The 22,359-nt window shown below is 43.7% G+C and overlaps 1 protein-coding gene across 1 annotated transcript in view; it reads right to left on the reverse strand.

The window, feature by feature from the left end:
* Positions 1 to 22,359, reverse strand: part of ITGA4 (integrin subunit alpha 4) — a 186,990-nt gene that overhangs the window by 125,500 nt on the left and 39,131 nt on the right. Inside the window, exons 3-6 of the mRNA XM_030210123.1 lie at positions 19,817 to 19,923; positions 12,374 to 12,503; positions 10,850 to 10,917; positions 3,692 to 3,821 (exon numbers count right to left, since the gene is read on the reverse strand). Coding sequence (XP_030065983.1) covers positions 3,692 to 3,821; positions 10,850 to 10,917; positions 12,374 to 12,503; positions 19,817 to 19,923 — 435 coding nt within the window. The remainder of the gene's footprint in view (positions 1 to 3,691; positions 3,822 to 10,849; positions 10,918 to 12,373; positions 12,504 to 19,816; positions 19,924 to 22,359) is intronic.

The following is a 22,359-nucleotide window of genomic DNA, read 5'->3' on the forward strand; positions in this document are numbered from 1 at the left end:
AAGTATTAAACAGAATATCAGCTATGTTGGTATGCCAGCAGCAAGTCTGAGGAAAAGGTGGGAATAGATTGGGTAATGGGGAAAGAGTCAGAGGGCCAAACTTAGGGTCAATAGGGGCCGCCACTGGCCACCGAGCCTTGCAATGAAGAACACTGCATTAACTCCCTTAACACACTTTAGTAAATGGGCTCCTATTTTTTCACAATTCAGATTTCATAGAGCTTCATTATGGTATGTGGTTACGTTGGAACAGTCTTTACTCTTTTTTTTTTCTATCTTTCCACTTTTAGTACTCTTTGTTCGTAAATGTAAATCATTGGATATATGGGTTCAGGGGGGATTCATTTAGTATTACTTTTAATCAATGTCCTTAAATTCTATATAACACATCTTAATTTCCACACAGAAATTGAAGCATATTCTATAATAATATTTATTTATTTATTTATTTACTAGCTAATCATCACTGTTAATTAGATGTTAACAAGCAATTATCAACACTAACTGGTATAAATTAGGATTTATGCACATAACTCGCTAAGAAGGGCATAATCAAAAGGGGCGCCCAAGTTTTCCTGAGGACGTCCTCGCAAGACATTTCTGCGAAGGGGCGGGGAAACCCATATTATCAAAACAAGATGGGCGTCCATCTTTCGTTTCAATAACACGGTCTGGGACGCCCAGATCGTGAAATTTAGGTTGACCTTAGAGAGATGGTCGTCCTTAGAGATGGTCATGCCCGATTTTTGGCGATAATGGAAACCGAGGACGTCCATCTCAGAAATGACCAAATCCAAGCCATTTGATCGTGGGAGGAGCCAGCATTCATAGTGCACTGGTCCCCCAGGACACCAACCGGGCACCCTAGGGGGCACTGCAGTGGACTTCAGAAAAAGTTCCCAGATGCATAGCTCCCTTACCTCGTGTGCTGAGCCCCCCAACCCCCCTAAAACCCACTACCCACAACTGTACACCACTACCATAGCCCTAAGGGGTGAAGGGGGACACCTAGATGTGGGAAAAGTGGACTTGTGGTGGGTTTTGGAGGGCTCACATTTACCACAAGTGTAACAGGTAGGGGGGATGGGCCTGGGTCCACCTGCCTGAAGTGCACTGCACCCATTAAACCTGCTCCAGGGACCTGCATACTGCTGCCATGGAGCTGGGTATGATATTTGAGGCTGGCATAGAAGCTGGAAAAAATATTTTTTTTTAAAAATTTTGAGGGTGGGAAGGGGGTTAGTGACCACTGGGAGAGTAAGGGGAGGTCACCCCTGATTCCCTCTAGTGGTCACCTGGTCATTTAGGACACATTTTTGTGGCTTGGTCATAAGAAAAAAGGACCAGGTAAAGTCGTCCAAATGTTCATCAGGGACGCCCTTCTTTTTTCCATTATCGGTCGAGGACGCCCATGTGTTAGGCACGCCCCAGTCCCGCCTTCATTACGCCTCCGACACTCCCCCATGAACTTTGGTTGTCCCCGCGATGGAAAGCAGTTGAGGATGCCCAAAATTGGCTTTCAATTATGACGATTTGGGCAACCCTGTGAGAAGGACGTCCATCTTGCGATTTGTGCCGAAAGATAGGTGTCCTCTTTTGAAAATAAGCCTGTAAGTGTATTCTGTAATGTGGTGCACATAAATTCTAAATCACATAGTTGAAAAGGGACCACGGCCATGGGCAGGACGTGGGTGTTTTTGCAATCTATACGTGTTGTTATAGAATACACCCGCTCTGCGCCTAATGTAGGGGTCGGGATTTACACCAAGTAAAGCATGGCCTAAATGGACATGACCAAATTTAGTCATGTGGAGAGGCACTCAGCATAATTCTGCATAACGCACAGAAATTTAAGCCTATTCTATAAAATGTAGGTGTACTATAAAGAATATGCCTTGGTATATTTTTTCCATGCGGATTTATCAGGCGCCATGTATAGAATCTAACACTTTGTCTTTTTCAGATTTCTAATATCGCACACCCCTGATGCAGGCTTTGCTGAAACATTGCCATGTTGGGTTTTATGGTACAGATATCCTGGTTTCAAGTTGTTAATATTTTCATTTTTATGCATTTATTTATCAGTAACAAACTTTGATTCTGATAGAAATTTCCTGAAGTAATTTTGGGGAACATTTTTTGCTTGTGATCCTAATCTTGCATTTTGAGCTTTGCCCTTTTTCTTTTATTTCTTCTCTGTCATTTGGACACAAATAAGACTGTTCTCCATTCTGCACCTTGGGAAAAACATCTTTGTTGAATAAACTCAGTAGTTTGAATTTCAGTTGGTGACTTTTCACTGTAAACCTCATATAAAAACTGTTAGTACATCAATTCCAGTTCCATTATTATTTCTGTTTCATTCCTCTCTATCTTAGCTATTTACCCAAGCTTGTACAGTTTCCTTAGGGTCATCTCGTGACCTGATCATAGTTCACATGCATGTTAAATTTTAGTCTACTGTATATATCAAAGCTTCAGTTCACGCAATAGGTTTGCTTTAGAGTGGAGAAATAGAGACTGTGCAAAACAAACTCTATGCCAATCGTGTTTACAACAACTCATAGAAACTCTGTAGGAAATATTCTTCATAAAGCCGCTTTGCAAAACTAAGAATGTGCTAAAAAAAAAATCTGCAAATGCTCTGCTGTGAAACCACATCCTGCTTGAAAAAGCCTGAAGACTTCCTCCTGCTCTTTCTCTTCTGAACTGAACCATATGCCTTGAGCAGCCTTCTTGAGTTGGTGCATCATGAGCTCTCGCTGGCTGTTTTCTATTCCTACTTAAAATCTTTTACACTTTAAAACCCAGGCTCTTTCCCATCACAGCCTTTTTGTATTTAACAATATTGACTACAATTTATTTATTTATTTGTTAAATTTGTATCCCACCTTTTCCCACTTATTAGTAGGCTCAAAGTGGCTTACATAGTTCCAGAGAGGTGGTTACAGACTCCGATGTGAACAAATACAGTAAAGAAATATCAGTAAATAGGTTGGGGTGGTTCATCTCAATCGAAATGCTAGGGAGTGATCATGTGTCGGGGTTGAGTACTCTCCATTTCCTGATTAAATTGCCATATTACATTATATATATATATATATATATACTGTACATTTCCAGACGTATAGTTCATATCAACTTTGTCTGTGTGTCTTGATTAGATTATAAACGCATCTCAGCAGGGCCCATCTCAGCTATATGGTGCTGTTTACCTCTAATAACACTATAGAAATGATATAGTAGCAGTGGTAATAGAAATAGGTCTTGGAACGTCAAAGAGCCAGGTAGGAAATGTTAGGTATGATTTCTTGACTATTTCATTTCCCAGTTTAATAACCAACTAGTAATGATCCCTTGAACTCTTGTCTTCTAGCTGGAAAGTTATATGCATTGTTATCTTGATGCTCTCATTCCTTTCAACCAGTTTCTGACAAAAAATTATAAATGCAAGTTGAATTCAGGAACAAAAGACCCCCACTCCAAGGAATACTAGGGATGTGCACAGACAAGAAAAATTTGGTTAATTTTGTTTTTATTATGAGTTTTTCTCAATTTTGAGTGGTTTTTTTTAAAGGTAGTTTTTCACACTTTTGTTTTAATAGAGAATTTTTAGTGCACACAAAGGCGCCTTTTTACTAAGCTTTTACCAATGAGATGAATTCTACAAAAAAGCAGCAAAGTAACTTACCCAGATAGCTTCCAAATTTCACTGAATTGCTATCATCGTGATACGTTTTGTAAGTCTGTTCAGTAGTATTTAGCACAAAAACAGATCCAGTCCAGTAATAGGACCCTGGGGTTCCCATTATAATTAAGTCCTGAAAAATAAAGAAAACCATATAGATTTTAATAGAATGTAACCTATATTGCACCCATATCATGACACTACTATGAATTTATTTATTGCATTTGTATCCCACATTTTCCCACCTTTTTGCAGGCTCAATGTGGCTTACAATACATCATAAATAGTGGAAATATATTGGAAAATAGACATTTAGTGTTACAGAGGAACTTGGGCAAACATGATAATGATAAGACATGATAGTAGTATAATAAGCAGATATTGTAAGACAGTTCTGAATAAATGTGGAGGAGTTGTGTGTGTTCACATTGGTTGATCTTTGTGGTATGCCTTGTTAAAGAGATAGATCTTCAACAGTTTGCGGAAGTTCATTAGTTCGTAAATCGTTTTTAGGTTACGCAGCAGTGCGTTCCATGCCGGGGGTCACGTAACTAGTTAGTTATGAATGTAAATCCAAAGCACGTCACCCTCCCAAGTCAAGTAACATCCCCACCCCACCCCCCCCTGAGGCCCACCAGCCCACCATCCTTCCTCCCTAGCAAAGGGATGCATGGAGCAGTTGAGCGGCTGTCGGCTCTGCTAGTCCTCTGCCCCAGAACAAGAAGTTACATCAGAAGGGGCAGAGGGCTAGTGAAGCAGATGACCATGCGATTGCTCTATGCACCTCCTTGCTGCCTGCAACCAGGGTGGACTGTCCCCACTGCCCCACCCTTGATATGCTACTGGGAATAGCCAAGTCTGGACATTCACAGTTTCCTGAGTATTTTACAAAAGACTCACTGAATATGAAACTTTTCATAAAATACATATAAGGACACATGTAGGTTTCAGAAAATCAAGCAGGAACAGCCCTTCGTGAAGAAACATGCTTGAAAAAAAGAGCCTCATCATCCAGGGTTTTGACCATGTAAGTGCTCAGAATTACCCATGTAATTGCTGATTTGCAACCTTTGCAAGTAAATGTCACCACTCAGAGTGTAAGCATCGAATTTACAAAATTGACTCCCAAGATCAGCCAGTTAAAGAGTTGAGTGAATTCATTTTATTGAATTTTTGAGGGCATTTAAGCACCAGAAAGGTGAACACAATTGCCCCCTTAATCAGTGGTGCAAACCTTAGGTCCAAACAAGCAATCATCTGACATGCCTGCCTTGGAACAGGTGTAAATGTTAACGTCCATGAGGTAAATATACAGCGGTAAGCGGTAAGCATTATTTTAGCTGCTGGAGGCATTCTTCCTGGATATTCAATGCTGAGCCATGTCTGGGCACCAGCATTGAATATCCAGGCTTATCAGAAAGCTGTCTATTCTGCAGTTAAGTGTGATATTTAGCACTTAACCACATCAGCAACACCGTATAAGTATAGGACTGACTTTTATGCAGTCCGATATGGCTGCTTTTAATAAACTGGTGTAAAAAGAGCCCTGTGCTAGTGGCAGCGGCCATTTTTGCTGTGCACCAGGGTCCCTTTTACCACAGCAGGTGAAAATAGCCACAAATGAAATGGTAGTGCGGTACCTTTGCACTTTGCGCACAGCCATTTCAGGGGGGAGCACTTACCGCCACCCATTGAGTTGGCGGTAAGGGCTCCTGCACTAACCCAGTGGTAACTAGGCAGTGTGCAACACCGCCCGATTACCGCCGGGTAACCCCCTGCGGAAATATTTTTGTCAATATTTCTGCTGGTGCTGGAAATGGCACACACTGGGGGTGGAGCTACCACTGGCACCCGCTTTGGGCTGGCGGTAGTTCTGAGGTTGCTGTATGGCAGCCCTATAGTAAAAGGGCCCCTTAGGTAGTTAAGTGCTGAATATCACCACTTAACCACATAAGTGCTGACTCCGTCCGTGAGCTGCCCACAAAATAACTGACTTTGACTTTAACTGTCTGTGGTGATATCCGACAGCACTAACTAGTTAAGTGCCACTGAATGATTTAACTGGCAGGGAGCAATTTCTGGCTGGTTAAATCAATTTGAATATCAGCTTCCATATTTTTTTTAATGTATAGATGAAGTGCCATTGTAAAATCAAAGATACATGCATACTTTTCTGGCCTGTTCAAAATATGTGTACAGCATACCTCCTTCCAACCTTGGTGTACTGTAGTTTTTACAGGTGCAAATACCAGGTTTCTAAAATTGATATTAGTAGGGCTATCATATAAGTAAATGTCGCTATTTATCTGTGTAAAAGTCACACAAGCCTTCTAAAATCACCTCCAATGAGTAACACACTTAACATGTTCCTTTGATTTTCTAGACCACAAATATTATGTCTTACCTTAATCATATTAGTATCAAGTATCAACTTTATTTGATTTGTGGCTCAACGCAGCAATCCAAATGGTTTACAGTATCACTGCGTATAAGGTATATTCGATTATAAAAACTGAGAATGCCAAAATGGAAAGTTTCATTCCAGTTTATTTTTGTGTCTTGCCTTTTCTCTTTATCTGCTTGCTTTCTGATTTCTGCTCTTTCCTGCTTCTACCTTGTCTTTTTAAACCCCAGGGATAGGGAGAAGAGCTGGGAATATGAGATGAGACATTTTATTGTCAATGTCTGTGACTTTCATAAGGCTACAACATTAGCATTTTAAAACCTGAAAGGAACATTAAGAAAGCTTTTTATCAAACAATCCTTCAAGGCCTGCTGTTTTCTGTCACGAAGTATACTGCTTGTCAATGCAGGCTCCCAGTGGTTTGATCATCAGTCCCTGTACTGATAGGGCTAGATTCAGTAAAAGGCACTCAGAAATGGATGTGGGAAAAGACTGACGTTAAGGAGGAGATTCTATATATGCCGCCTAAAAAATCAGCTCTAAAATCAGTGTTGACTAAGTGTATTCCATAATCTAGATTTAGGTGCCGATTGTAGAATATGCTTAGTTGATATTTCAGTGATGATATCTGCGTGCCTCCATTTATGCCAACGAAACCCTGGTGTAAATCTCAGCATGTAGATTTAGGCACATTGGGCCATATTATATAACTAGGCACCTAAATTTTGGAATGCCCATTACCACGCCCCTTTATGCCTCCGCGCATTAGAAGTTTGGCGCACATGATTACAGAATACACTTTGTGAGTTGTGCGCCTAAATTCTAATCAGTGCCAATTAATGCTCACCTGAGTTACACTCAGGTGCACTAGCTGCTTCTTTGTCACTGGAGGGCTCACAATCTAATTTTGTACCTGAGGCTATGAAGGGTTAAGTGACTTGCCAAAGATCACAAGGATCAGCAGTGAGATTTGAACCAAGCACCCCTGGATTTTAAAGCCTGGTGCTCTAACCAGTAGTCTACTCCTCCACTGTTCATGAGAGCACTCTTTCGGACAGGGTGTGCTCTATGTGTCAAAAGGTTGCACTCGCTTGGAAAGAATGCACAAAAGTTTGTTCATGTAACGTGGAGGGGCATAATCGAACAGGGCCGGCCATCTATAAGGGCAGCCCCGTCAAGCGGCGTACCCGACTGCATTATCGAAACAAGATGGCCGGCCATCTTTCGTTTCGATAATATGGTCGGGGCCGGCCAAATCTCAACATTTGGGCCGCCCTTAGACATCGCCGGCGTTAGAGATGTCCGCCATTGGTTTTCGCCGATAATGGAAACTAATGCCGTCCATCTCAAACCCAGCCAAATCCAAGCCATTTGGTCGTGGGAGGATCCAGCATTTGTAGTGCACTGGTCCCCCTCACATGCCAGGACACCAACCTGACACCCTAGGGGGCACTGCAGTGGACTTCACAAATTGATCCCAGGTGCAAAGCTCACTAATCTTGGGTGTTGAGCCCCCCCAACCCCCCCAAAAAAAACCCACTACCCAAAAACTGTACAACACTACCATAGCCCTTAAAGGGTAAAGAGGGGCAAGGGCCTGGGTCCGCCTGCCTGAAGTGCACTGCAGTACCCACTAAAAACTGCTCCAGGGACCTGCATAGTGCTGTGATGGAGCTGGGTATGACATTTGAAGCTGGCATAGAGGCTGGAAAAATGTTTTTGAATTTTTTTTTTAGGGTGGGAGGGGGTTGGTGACTACTGGGGGAGTAAGGGGAGGTCATCCCCGATTCCCTACGGTGGTCATCTGGTCAGTTCGGGCACCTATTTGAGGCTTGCTCGCAAGAAAAAATGGACCATGTAAAGTCGGCCAAGTGCTCGTCAGGGACGCCCTTCTTTTTTCCATTATCAGCTGAGGACGCCCATCTCTTAATCACACCCCAGTCCCACCTTCGCTACGGTGCCGACACGCCCCCATGAACTTTGGTCGACAGGAAGTAGTTGAGGACACCCAAAATCGGTTTTCGATTATGCTGATTTGGGTGAGCCTAAGAGAAGGACGCCCATCTCTCGATTTCTGTAAGAAGATGGGCACCCTTCTCTTTCGAAAATAAGCCTGTAAGTCTCCACGGGGCAGCAGTCACGATCCCCTGGGAACAGGCAGGGAGATCCCCATCTCCTCTCTCTACCCAGAGCTGCAAGGCCTGCTGGAGAAAAGGCTCCTAGCACCAGCCCAAGGCCCAGTGGAGCAGACGAAGGGTTGGCCCCGACCCAGGCCCCCCCCCCGGAAGGGCCCCCCCCCCACACACATAGCTGCCTGTGCAGGGGCTTCGCTTCTTCTGAAAAAAGCAAAATGGCCACCATTCCCACCTCCTTCTGAGGTAAAGCACTAAGGCCCTGCACCGGGGACCAGAGCTGAAAGAAACGTGCTGCTGTGACTGAGCGCGCCCTGTATGCGCGAGCCCCGAATCAGCTCCTCCACTTGGGAACAGGACTGCACACCATGCAGCGGCCCAAGGAGGAACACCGCTCACTGCAAGACGGGCAGCAGGTCACACACTACTAAGTGGGGGTTGCCATGGCCAGAGACTGATTTGTCCTTGCCTTTCTGCAGCTATAAGGACTATTGTAGTGGTGTATAGTTGAGTAGAGTAGGTTTTTCATGGATTTTAAAGGGCTCGCCATACAATATAAGTGGGAAACAGTGAGATGTGTACCTAGGACCTGTCATGTGAAGTCCACTGCAGTGCCCCCTCGGGTGCACCACTGCTGTAATAGAATGCCTGTGTGGCTAAGTCTACTAGGAAAGCTGACTCCTCCTACATCCCAATTGTTTGATTTTGTGCATTTTTCACTTGGACTTTTTTTTTTCCAAAAAGATAGACGTACAAGCACAACAACATCTAGGAAATGGTCATTTTCAAAGAAAATATATCTTTGCAGACGGGAGAGGTTCCAAGGGATTGGAGAACGGCGGAGGTGGTCCCTCTTCACAAGAGTGGTGATAGGGAAGAAGCTGGAAACTACAGGCCGGTAAGCCTCACTTCAGCTATTGGAAAAGTAATGGAAGCGATGCTGAAGGAAAGGATAGTGAATTTCCTAGAAGGCAATAAGTTGCAAGATCCGAGACAACATGATTTTACCAAAGGGAAATCGTGCCAAACGAATCTCATTGAATTCTTTGATTGGGTGACAGGAGAATTGAATCAGGGACGAGTTATAGACATGATCTACTTAGATTTCAGCAAAGCTTTTGACATGGTTCCCCACAGGAGGCTCTTAAATAAACTGGATGGGCTGAAGATAAGACCCGAAGTGATGAACTGGATTAGGAACTGGTTGACGGACAGCAGCCAGAGAGTGGTGGTGAATGGAATTTGCTTGGAGGAGGGAAAGGTGAGTAGTGGTGTGCCTCAAGGATTGGTGCTGGGACCGATTCTGTTCAATATATTTGTGAGTGACATTGCCGAAGGGTTGGAAGATAAAGTTTGCCTATTTGCGGATGATACTAAGATATGTAACAGAGTGGACACCCGGGAGGGAGTGGAAAACATGAAAAAGGATCTCAGGAAGCTAGAAGAATGGTCTAAGGTTTGGCAATTAAAATTCAATGTGAAGAAATGCAAAGTGATGCACTTAGGGAATAGAAATCCTCGGGAGAAGTATGTGTTAGGCGGGGAGAATCTGATAGGTACAGACGGGGAGAGGGATCTTGGGGTGATAGTATCTGAGGATATGAAGGCGACGAAACAGTGTGACAAGGTGGTGGCCGTAGCTAGAAGGTTGTTAGGCTGTATAGAGAGAGGTGTGACCAGCAGAAGAAAGGGGGTGTTGATGCCCCTGTATAAGTCGTTGGTGAGGCCCCAACTAGAGTATTGTGTTCAGTTTTGGAGGCCGTACCTTGCGAAGGATGTAAAAAGAATTGAAGCGGTGCAAAGAAAAGCTACAAGAATGGTAAGGGATTTGCGTTACAAGACGTATGAGGAGAGACTTGATGACCTGAACATGTATACTCTGGAAGAAAGGAGAAACAGGGTGATATGATACAGACGTTCAAATATTTGAAAAGTATAAATCCGCAAACACACCTTTTCCAGAGGTGCGAAGGCGGTAGAACGAGAGGACATGAAATGAGATTGAAAGGGGGCAGACTCAAGAAAAATGTCAGGAAGTATATTTTCACGGAGAGAGTAGTGGATGCTTGGAATGCCCTCCCGCGGGAGGTGGTGGAAATGAAAACGGTAACAGAATTCAAACATGCGTGGGATAAACATAAAGGAATCCTGTTCAGAAGGAATGGATCCTAAGGAGCTTAGCCGAGATTGGGTGGCAGAGCCGGTGGCGGGAGGCGGGGATAGTGCTGGGCAGACTTATACGGTCTGTGCCCTGAAAAGGACAGGTACAAATCAAGGTAAGGTATACACAAAAAGTAGCACATATGAGTTTATCTTGATTGACAGACTGGATGGACCGTGCAGGTCTTTTTCTGCCGTCATTTACTATGTTACTATGTTACTATTTTCTGGTCTAATGGTTTGAATGGGTACACTATCATGAAAAGAGGGTGCATCCTTTCCAAAAGAGTGAGCCCTATTGGCAAATAGTGTACACTATTATTGGTAAATGAAAAAAATTGCTAAATATGCTTTTACTGCTCATTTACATTCATTAACAACATACAGTGGCATGGGATATGTCTTTGACATTTCCCATGTTGTTGCAAACAACAGCCCATCCCTAGCTGTCTCTTTAAGACCTACCTCTGTTTGAAAACTAGATATCCCAGCTTGACATGAGCCATGAGTTTCTCCAAACTTTCGCTCATAATCTGAAATCAGAGCAAAACAGCATAGAAGATAAAAGTCTCGGGGTACAGTAATAGCAGTGGCCACAAGGTGTCAGCGTGAAAGATTAAGTTATAGCATTGGCACTGGCATCAGATAACAGATTAATCAGATTATGCAATATCAGCAATGGCCCTGGGATGTTGAAAGTAGTAACTGACTCTGTACCATCTGTTGTTTTAGCAGGTTTACATTTGTATCAGCCAGTGAGATCTTTGAGATCGTCTAGATCTAACTCTTTGATATACCATTATTTGGAGTGGTGCGTTTAGAGCAATGTAGAAATTCAACTTTTTATATAATAGTACTGTACCTACTTTATGGAACAAATTACCACCAACATTGAGAAAGAGTGGGTCTTTAAGGAGGTCTTTTACTAAGCTGCAGTAGCGTTTTTAGCTCACGGTAGAAATCAGCAGTGGTAAATGCCAAGACGCCCATAGGAATATAATGGGCATCTCGTTGTTTACTGCCAGCTGATTTCTACTGCGAGCTAAAAATGCTACCACAGTTTAGTAAAAGACCCCCTTAATTAATTTTAAATAATGCTAAAAAACACCTTTTTCAGTGAGCCTTTTCTGACAATTAAGATGCTGAGTGGGAATGAAAATAGCACTTGGCTATCTTGAAGCTTAAAGGGTTTTGAACAGGAGCTGAGATGTCTATTATGTGATGATCAATGTGTCTTTATGTATAGAATTTGCATGTTATTTTGTACACCACTCAGAATGGTAGCGATTGCAGTATAGAAGTTTGTAAAATAAATAAATAAATAAATAAATAAATATAACTAATATGTGTGGAGGAGTGGCCTAGTGGTTAGGGCAGTGGACTTTGGTCCTGGGGAACTGAGGAACTGAGTTTGCTTCCCACGTCAGGCACAGGCAGCTCCTTGTGACTCTGGGCAAGTCACTTAACCCTCCATTGCCCCATATAAGCCGCATTGAGCCTGCCATGAGTGGGAAAGCGCGGGGTACAAATGTAACAAAAAAAAAAAAATAATAATAGGAAGGGAGGCACTGCTGTGCATATATTTGGATAGGTAGTATTTAGCTAGTAGTTTATTTTTGCACAGTGCTGATAGAGGAGTTGAATATATGTATTTTTTATTCCTTTCTTTGACCTCCTCGCTGTTCTCTTTTTCTCCCCGAAGCCAGCAATAGTCAGTTTGAACCTGACCTCTGAAGAAGTAACCAATTTGATCCCAAAAGCTCATGTAAACTAATCTGTGTGCTGGGACAATAACGGTATCATAGTCTACAATGAATTCAGTTTTCTTCACGACCATTATGACCCTATTCCTACTGAAAACATTCCTCTAAATTTCCTAGACAATAGTCATGTTGTAGGTGTTCAACATTACACAATTACAAAGGAAAAAGAGATGTGTCAGCTATTCAATTTACTATTAAATGACCTGCCAAGACAATTGTTACTTACCTTTATAGCAGGGGCATAATCTCTGACTCATTTCAGTCCTAAAATCAGGGGGTATTCTGTAACAGACTCCAGATGGAAATTTATGCTCTTTTTTCATGTAAAATACATTTTTCCATCTGTGTCCACAAGCCTACATAAAAAAATTAGAAAATACATATTTTCAAAAATTACTGAAGAAAATAAAGTATCGGAGCTACACTTATATGAAAGATACATCAGCATACCCAAAATGGAGCTAAATTGATATGTCCCTTCTTTCTAGTTGCAGGTATAAAGATGCACCTTTACAAAAGAAGTAAACAGCTTCTATATAATAAGATATATTTGACTGTACTTGGGGACTTTCTTCTGGATGGGTGCTAAATTTATTTAAAAAGCTGTCATGCTTTTGGCGCCTAACCACCTTCCCCATTCATGATACCTACACTGACCACATAGTTTGTTACCTTTAGATTGTAAGCTCTCTTGAGCAGGGACCTCCTTCCCCATGTTTAAACTTGTACAGCGCTGCGTAACCCTGGCAGCGCTATAGAAATGCTAAGTAGTAGTAGTACATTTCTGATAAACTCAACAAGATGGAAGAGAGAGTTAAGGCTCCTTGCAATGTACCATCCCCGGATTCTATGTAAGGTGCGGTGAGTAGTGTGCGTTAAATTGTGCACATGGCCAATTTATCCTTGTTACTCAATTGAGTCACAAGGCAATCAGTAATGATAATTGGCTGATAACAAGCAACTATCACTAATTGGCAATAATTGCAATTTATGTGCACTTCTTTTTAGACATTTTCTAAAAATAGGCATGGGTAGTTGAAAAGGGGGCGTGGCCATGAAAAGAGTGTGGGCCTGTTGGGGGTCATAACTCGGATTTACGTGCATTGTTATAGAATTCAGGAGAACATGCTTACATTTAGGCATGAGTACTTACACCACATTTTCACTGGCGTAAATGGCCATACCTAAATGTAGGTGCGTTCCCTTGGTCTATGCATTATTCTATTAAGCGCCTCTTAATATAGATGCACTGTATAGAACAGAGCTACCTGCATTACTCTCATGCACCTACATTTTAGATATGATTTACAAAATCTAGTCTCATATCCCTAATTAAGAAAAATAACTTTTTTGTTAATAGTTCTTTTTCCTTTTTAGGATATGCAGAGCAGCACTGTAGAAAGGATGACCTCAGAAATGAGACATGCAGATCAGGATGTCTCACGTTCTGCTAGTATTTTAGAACAGGATCTGATCTAAAATATATTTAGAAATGGACATTTATGTGCCAGTTTCATGCAGCAGGGGTCAGTAACATATCAACAGGTCAAAACAGGCATACATATAAACATTTATATGTTGGAACATAAACAATAATGGTATGAAATAGCAACATAAACGTTCCTATACCAGAACACAAATCAGTGATTTCCAAACCAGATTTTCAGGATATCCACAATGAATATTCATGAGAGAGATTTGCACGCACTGACTCCACTGCATGTAAATCTCTCTCATGAATATTCATTGTGGATATCCTGAAAACCTGACTGGCTGGGGAGCCTCAAGGGTCAGGTTTGGGAACCACTGACATAAATGTTTCTCTTAGACATTTTAGAAACATAAACATTTATTCCCAAAGCTGTCACAGAGCATGGCATCCATTGCCAGTTTTACTATTGGGGGGAGATATCAACCACTGGGGGATTAATGGGGTGACCTCCCCAATCCCTCCAATGAAAACTTCTCAAAAGGAGCACTTTTCTGATACTATACCTCCCGTGTAGCAGGTGTAAATCACAACATTATTTCTTTGGACGTTTATTTTTTTGGCCCACACTAGCCCCTCCCAAAACATGCTCAGGCCATGCTCCCTTGCCAGAGGCACATTTTTCAGTTTTAGATATGCATTGTAAGGAATGTGATGGGGGTAGGGGGGAAGACAGGGCTGGAGAAAGGAGCAGATCCTATTCCCCAGAGAAGGGGAGAAAGGAGAGAGACTACAACTCCTACCAGTTCCCGAGAGGAGCATGGCCTAGAATGGGGGACTACGTTTCTCAGCAGTCCCTGAGTGAGGCATACTATCGCAGCAGGGACTTCCATTCCCATCAGCCCCCGGAGGTTGTTGAGAGAAGGACAAGGGTGGGAAATTGGAGAAAAACTGACACTGAGAACTAGGCTAAGGGATGAGGTCCTGAATCTGCCCAATCAAGGAAAGGAAGGGTAGCTGGGAGAAGGGTGTGGGGAGGAACCCATGGACTGGCAAGGGGCAGAAAAGGGAGAGGAAAGAGAACAGGAGGAGCCGATGGATTCTCAGCTCTGGCTAAACTCAAAGATGAGATAAAGCAGCAGCTGGGGACTTGGTACAGAGGCTGGGTGAAAAAAGGCCAAGGGTTGTTATCTCCAAAGGAGAACTGAGAAGCAGATTTTCCCTGGCGGGTCAAAGGGGGAGTGGTGGCTGGGGGATAGCGCTGGCCAAGTTGGGTGGGATTTTGAACCCTTTTTGGGGAACTGCTTTACAGGAACTCTTGGGGTTTGAGAAATGTTTGGGATGAACTGCTTTACAGAACTGCTAGAAGTCTAAACCTTGTTTTGCCTTGTTGAACTACTGGGGTTGCAGATTGGCTGGGGGGGGGGGGGTACATAAACTGATATATGGACCCTGACTGAGTTGTTGAGTCATTATTTTTAGCTTGGAGGGGGTTGCTCAAGGGATCTGAAGGGGGGGGGGGGGGTCCGTGGCTGGGTCAGCTAGGCCCAGCAGGGTGGAGCCTTCTCCCTGAGACTTCCGGTGTACCCTTGGCCTGAAGGACCCACAATTTCTATCGGTGCGGAGAGGGTCCTAGGAAAGAGGAGCAGTGAACGAGCTTCAGCTGGATTTCCTGAAGCAGTCCCTTGACCTCAGTGGGGGAGGAGGCGTTCCCTAGGCGATCCAGAGCGAGGAGCCTTTACAAGTGGTGGCAGTGGTGGGATGTGGCAAGAACTTCCACGTCGGAGGAGGAGCTGCAACAAGGAGGCCAACGCCGAGAAAGGCGCAGACCCATCTCTGTCTCTGGTAAGCAGAAACAGGAGCAGGGATGGGGGAAGTGGCGGTGAGTAGTGGCCGGGTAGGGGCCACTTGGTGTGAAGTTGCACTTGGAGGTCTCTGTGTTCCATTCCCTGTAGGTGGCAGTTCCAGGAGGAAGGATGGATCCCAAGGAAATCTTTACGTGGATTACCTTACAATTCCAGAAGCAGCAGGAGCTGGCAGAAAAAATGATTGAAGAATCCTTGTCCGCGACCAGAGTCCAGCAGCAGCCGGTCTTGGATATGTTCCAGGAGTTCCTAAGGAGGGGCCCTAAGTTCCCAGGGGCCCCAAGCAGGGCGGACGGGCCAAGCTGGAGCCTGGAGAGAGACAGAGCGGTAGGACTCTTTCTATGAATGGACTTACCTGGGGCAAGTTATCCGAAAAGGACAGTGTGGATGATTTTTTATGTGCCTTTGAGAGGGTGGCCGGGGTGGCCTCAGGAGCAGTGGGCCAGCCGTTTAGCCCCTTCCCTGTCGGAGGAAGCCCTAGCGGCCTTTAGGGACTTATCCCCAGGAGATGCAGCTGATTATAGGAAATTGAGAGAGGCCATCCAGGATAGTAATGGGTTGAGTGCCCAAGCCTATCGGAGGCAATTTAGGGCAATGTCCTGGGACAAGGGGGACTCCCCTAGAGCGTTGGCTAATAAACTGTTAGACTTGGCTAAGAAATGGCTTGAACCCGAGAGGCGCACCTCGGCCGATATCCTGCAGGAGATAGTAATGGAGCAATTCCTGCAGACCTTACCGAAGAGTGCCAGGGTGGTGGTGGTGAGGAGAGGGTGTAGAACCTTAGAGGAGGCCGTTGGGGGCTTGGAGTGCTATATGGAATCCCAACATTGGGGAAAGCAGGAAAAAGACCAAGGGAAGGAAAGGGGAGATATCAGTGCTAGGGCAATATCTACGCCCCGGCCGTCCTTCCCCGGCTCTAGTGTGGGCAACCTTAAAGCTAGGACACCGGGGGGGGGGGGGGGGGGGGTTGGGAGAAGAAACAAGGCCCAAGGACAGGCTATGCTATCAGTGCGGACAAAGAGAACATTTCAGAAATAATTGTCCCGGGAGGATAGGATGGACCTCCCAAGTTTTCCCTGGGGTTAGCCCACGTTATATGCAAGGAGTAGAGTTGGAGGGGGTACTGGTAGTGGCCTTGTTAGATTCAGGGGCCAACCAATCCATGATTTTGAGGGCTCTATGGGGAAAGATTATGGCAAAGAACAACGATCAGAGGGGAACCTTTGAAGGTGAAGTGAACATACAATGTATACACGGGGCGAGTACCCGCTATGCCCTCCATAAGGTGAACATTAAGGGGCCCACTGGACAGGTGGGGATGTCAGTAGCAGTTTTGCCTAGGCTGCCGCAGGAAATGATTTTAGGAAGGGATTGGCCCCCATTTGCAGGATGCTTAGGAAGGCGGGAGGCTATGGTAACAACTAGGTCCCAAGCCAGCCATGAGCTGGAGGCCGAGCCTGGCCTGGCCCAAATCTTCCTCTTTTAAGAGGCGATCATGGGGGTACCCGAGAAGATCCGTAGGGAAAGGGCACTAAAGAGGGGGGACCAAAAGGAAAGGTGGGAGGTGTTTTTAGCTCACGGTAGAAATCAGCGGTGGTAAATGCCAAGATGCCCATAGGAATATAATGGGCATCTCGTTGTTTACTGCCAGCTGATTTCTACTGCGAGCTAAAAATGCTACCACAATTTAGTAAAAGACCCCCTTAATGAATTTTAAATAATGCTAAAAACATCCAGAGCGAGGAGCCTTTACAGTATATCCCAGCTTTGTAAAATTGGGATTTAGTGTGAAGTTATTAACATGGGCTACCATTAAGATGTGTTAGTTTATTGTTAACCCCGAATAGTGCTTCTAAAGTAAGCACCATGGAAGGGCATTTTCAAAAGGATGTTCAAGTCAGGATAGGAACATCCAGGTCATAATGTCCAAAACGGATGTTCACCTTGCAGATATTTTTTGATCAGGAAATATGTCAAGATTTCCTGTTTGAAAAATGTGAGATGGATGTCCTTGTGCTGGAGACGTAAAACATGAACAGCCATTTTACAAAATGGAACATCCAAGTTATGAATGGCAAGAAAAAAGGAATATGGACGTCAGTATGGCAACATTCTTAGCAAATGACCACACAGACCTCCATACAGTGGCGTTCCTAGGCTGGCTGACACCCGGGGTGGATCGCTGATGCGCCCCCCGGGTGCAGCGCGATCCCCCCCCGGGTGCATTTTTACCTGCTAGGGGTGGGGGGGGGGTGCCGCGTGCCTGTTGGCTCCGAGTCCGCTCGCTCCCTCCCTGCTGCTCCTTCTGCGCGGAACAGGTTACTTCCTGTTCCGGGGCAGAGGGAGCAGCAGCCAGGGAATGAGCGGACTCGGAGCCAACAGGCACGCGGCACCCCCCCCCCCCCACCGGCGTCTACCCGGGGCGGACCGCCCCCACCGCCCCCCCTTGGTACGCCACTGCCTCCATGCAGAGCAGAGGGGCATCCTAGTGGTTAGTGCAGTGGACTGTGAACTAAGGGACTCATGTTCAAATCCCACATTAACTCTTTTATTTTGTAATTGTGATTCCTCCAGAAACAGAAAAATACCTACTGTACCTGAACGTATACTACTTCAATAGCCTTCAGGCTTGCCAGTGGCTTATATATTCAGATACAGTAAGTATCTTTCTGTTCCTGGGAAGTTTACAATAAAAAAAATAAAAGTTAAAGTGGAATTGCAACCTGGGTCCCTTGGTTCACAGTCCACTGCATCAACCACTAGGCTACTCTTCAGACTTACTTCCTGCTTTGTTAAGAATGCCTATAATACCTGAAGCTGTCATACAGCCTGGTATCCCCTTTAAATTTCACTGGGGGATTATGGAAGTGTCATGCCTTAACCCCCCCCCCCCCCCCCAGTGGTCAGCTGCTCAATCAGAGAATCTATTTGTACCCTGGATGTGGCTGACTTGGATGATTCTTCCTATTTAGTAATTTCTGTTGGGTGTCCTGATTTTGGGCCCTCCCTAGTCCTTTCCAAAGCATGCCCACAACACGCCCCCCTTGCTACTTGGATGTATTGCGATGTTGTACGTCTCTTTTTCTGCCTTTGCAGAATTGGAATTTGGACTTTTCAAGCACATGCACTTCCATTTGGGCTTTTTCAGTTGTCCATATGCTTCAAAAACAAGCACCATAGTGTACAAAGGAGTGCACTAGACGTAATGGGTGGGAACAACTTGGGATTGCCCCTGGCCACTACACCACCAAGGTAGTACAGTAGGCCGGGGAGACTGTAGGTAGGTCTGAGAAGGAGGATTCTTCTGTTCAGAGGGAGGAAGTTGAGCTCCTCGGTTCTGGGAGGTGGGAAGGGGAGGAGAAGGAGAGTCGTGGGGCATAGGACCAAAGTTTTCAGTTTCATCCAAAAATGAATCAGCATTTTCAGCCAAAATTGAAACAAGGCTGAATATGTATTTTGGGTCGGTGTCAGTGCCACATCTGAAACTGAAACCAAATGCGGCCAGCCTCAATTTGTTTGTGTTTTGTTAAAACATGTGAGTCATTACAATGCTGCCTCTATTCTGTTTCACCCAATCTATGCCTGGAAATGCTTACATAAAAGTACATGTGATTTTTATGGCACATATAGTTTTTACATGAATATAGGCCACAAACATTTATTAAAGGCCTTTTCCATGAGGAAAACATGCTCTATACAAAGAAAAACCTTTATGAAATTGTACTTTGTGTTGGCTCTCTGTAAAGCAGAAGACCTTATTTAAATTTGGCTGTTTGATTTTTCTTGTTCTGAAATGAAGGGTCCTTGTTATCTGAGAAATTTAAGATGGTTCAGGTACCCACATTTAGGGGATTAATTATCAATGTGGGCTGCCATTAAGATGGGTTATTTTTATCACTATTTCATGCTATTTTAGCATAGGCACCATTTTATGCAGTGAAACCTAGTTACTAAAACTAGGGTTAACAGTGAAATAACACATTTTAATGGTAGCCCACACTGATAGCTTCCCCCCTTAGGGGAAAATAAGGATTAGAACCCAGAATTTTTCAGTGGTGAGTTGTGGAATTCTTCCCCAGTGGAGTTGTACTTGGAACAGGAATATTTTAAATCCTCTAAGCATGTAACAGCTTTCTTTTATTCAGTAAAAGGGTTGGGATGGCATTACCAGGATCTGGTTGGGTAGACTGGGTTTTAAATGTATTAGTTTGATTTTATTTAATTTATCTATTTTGTAATATTTATTTGTGCTATGTTTTAATTAATTTTATTTGATTGTACATTGCATTAATCATCTTCTTACTGGAATATGCTATAGAAAAAGAGGTAAATAAATAAAATTACCTCCCCTCTCCCCCACATGCAATTAAGTTACCAGAATTGATCCATCTTCTTTTGGTGGCCGGGACAAGCTGACACCCATCCACTCGTTATCTCTCTCTTCTGTACAGGTCTTTCCACAGTATTCTCCTGTAGGACTTCCTAACAAAACAATAAACAAAACACATGATTTACAAAGCTCCTAAACATTTTTTTACTCTAATAAATGAATTTCAATATTATTTTGAAGTAGTATTTCATTATTAAGCAGTTAGAGACATGGATGAAAAGAGAGCTAATATGTACTACAGAATACATGACTAAGCCAAAGACGAAACATAGCCCATGCTCTCAGTGGGCCCATTAGAAACTATAGGAGCCCTTTTATAAAGGTACGGGAGGGCTAACGCGCGTGCTGTGTGTGTCAAATCGGCACTACCGCTGGGCTAGCATATGCACCTGGCAGTAATTCCAAGCTTGGTGCAAGCCGAATCACACGGTGGAAAATAAGTTTCTATTTTCTATCACGGGGGGAGGGGGACACACACCACATGGCAAACAGAACTACTGCAGGGCACCACAGGGTAATGCTGTTTTGCTGCACACTACCTGCACAGTACTCCTACTGCGCCTTTATAAAAGAGCCGCTTAATCTGGGCATTTTCTTGGGTACTGCTGGGAGTATCACCAGAACCTGGATAAGTTCCTGCAGGCATTTATGACTCAAATATTCAATGGCAGTGACTGGATTAGGTCCGATATTGAATATCGGGGTCAAATTCAGTCAGCAACAGTCAGTACCTTTTGAAAACGCTGATCACCGATGGTGGCTGAATTTCAGGAGGTGATTTTCTTATGGCACGCTCATGAACCAAGTACATCCTTATTGTTTCTTCTCCAGCAAAAATATTTTAAATGACAACATTTAGGGGGTCTTTCACAAAGCCGCAGTAGTGTTTTTGGCTAGCAGGAAAAATCAGCTAGCAGTAAACACCGAGACAATTATATTCCTATGGGTATCTCAACATTTACCGTGAGCTAAAAATGGTACTGCAGATTAGTAATGGACCCCCTCAATTTCTACTTTGAAACTCATCTCCCTGAAAATCTAACATTTAGGATCTAGTTTTCAAAACTGGTCAAGTCTATATGTCTCTGATCTGTGAATGGTTCTTGGTCAAAAAAGGTATTGAAAATATTGTTCAGATGCACATCAAATTGTCCAACTTTCATTGAGGTGACAAACTTCGGGGAGGAGCGACGCCTAGCCACTTCTGCCCAGTCCTGTGTCACATTCAAAATGGTGCCCCTAACAGTAATCTTGCATGACTACCTCTAGGAGTCATATTTCCTTATATGGCTAGGGGTGCCATTTTGAAGGTGGCACAGTACTGGGCAGGAGCAACTGGGTATTGTTTCTGCCCAAAGACCCCATGACCCCCCAGATGATCTGCTGGACTCCCCCCATCAGTGATTGTAAAGATAGCACCTGTAGGGAGTGGGGGCAGAGGGTCTTGAAGCCAGGAGGGAGGAGCTTAAGATTTTTGGTCCATAATGCAATTTATGTATTCCATATATGGTATTTGCATAGTAATGAAATGTAAACTGTGCTTTTGTATATTTTTCATCTCATTACTACTTGTTCTGCTCTGTCTTCTGATAGGCTCTGTCTACTCAGGAGATTAGCATACAGATAGCGAGAGTATAGAACATCACTGTGAAGACTCAGAATTCTTGAACCAAAATCTTCTTTAATGCAATTCAAACAAAGGGAAATAACTTACAGTTAGATGTGCTGGACAAGAGTCTTTGCCTTGCAGAACTGACAGTCTGTTCAGGAATGGGGGGCTGCCTTTGAACTTAATGGTCATAGGTTCAAGACTGGCTTCTGCAAGTTCTTTCACTTTTAAACTTAGCACTAATACTTTTGAACTTTGGTCAGCCCTGGATTAACCATTACACAAAATAAACACATGCTTGGGGAACCAAGGGAAAGGGGGTACCCTAGCTATCATGCCCTTAACTTTTTCACTGCATCTGTCACACCCATTATCCAACATGAATTTCAGTGTTTTTCTAATTATTATAAATATATATGATGCGTTGTTTTGAATAATAATGATACTTCTCAGCACTTACTGAGTCTTAAGGACCCATTTACTACTACTACTAATCATTTCTATAGCACTACTAAACGTATGCAGTATTGTACACATTATATGCAAGTACTTTCTTTGTCCTGAGAGGGCTCACAATCTAAGTTTTTGTACCTGGAGCAATGGAGGGTTAAGTGACTTGCCCAAATTCACAAGGAGTTGCAGTGGGAATCGAACTCAGGTTGTCAGGATCAAAGTTTTTAGTGTGCACTGAGTATTAGCACGTGCTAACTGTGTAGATGTCCATAAAATTCCTATGGGCATCTACACAGCACACACTAATTTTTAGCATGTGCTAAAAACGCTAGCACACCTTAGTGAACAGGACCCTTAATGTCTTATCAGTTGAGCAATGGAAGGGCCAAGGAGCACCATTATTGAGCTGTGCTTAGGATATCAGATGGCCTTAATCTGGCATTCGTTTTTTGAGTAGATACTCTTT

This window comes from Microcaecilia unicolor, chromosome 7 (genome assembly GCF_901765095.1).
Source record: "Microcaecilia unicolor chromosome 7, aMicUni1.1, whole genome shotgun sequence".
Classification (NCBI taxonomy): domain Eukaryota; kingdom Metazoa; phylum Chordata; class Amphibia; order Gymnophiona; family Siphonopidae; genus Microcaecilia; species Microcaecilia unicolor.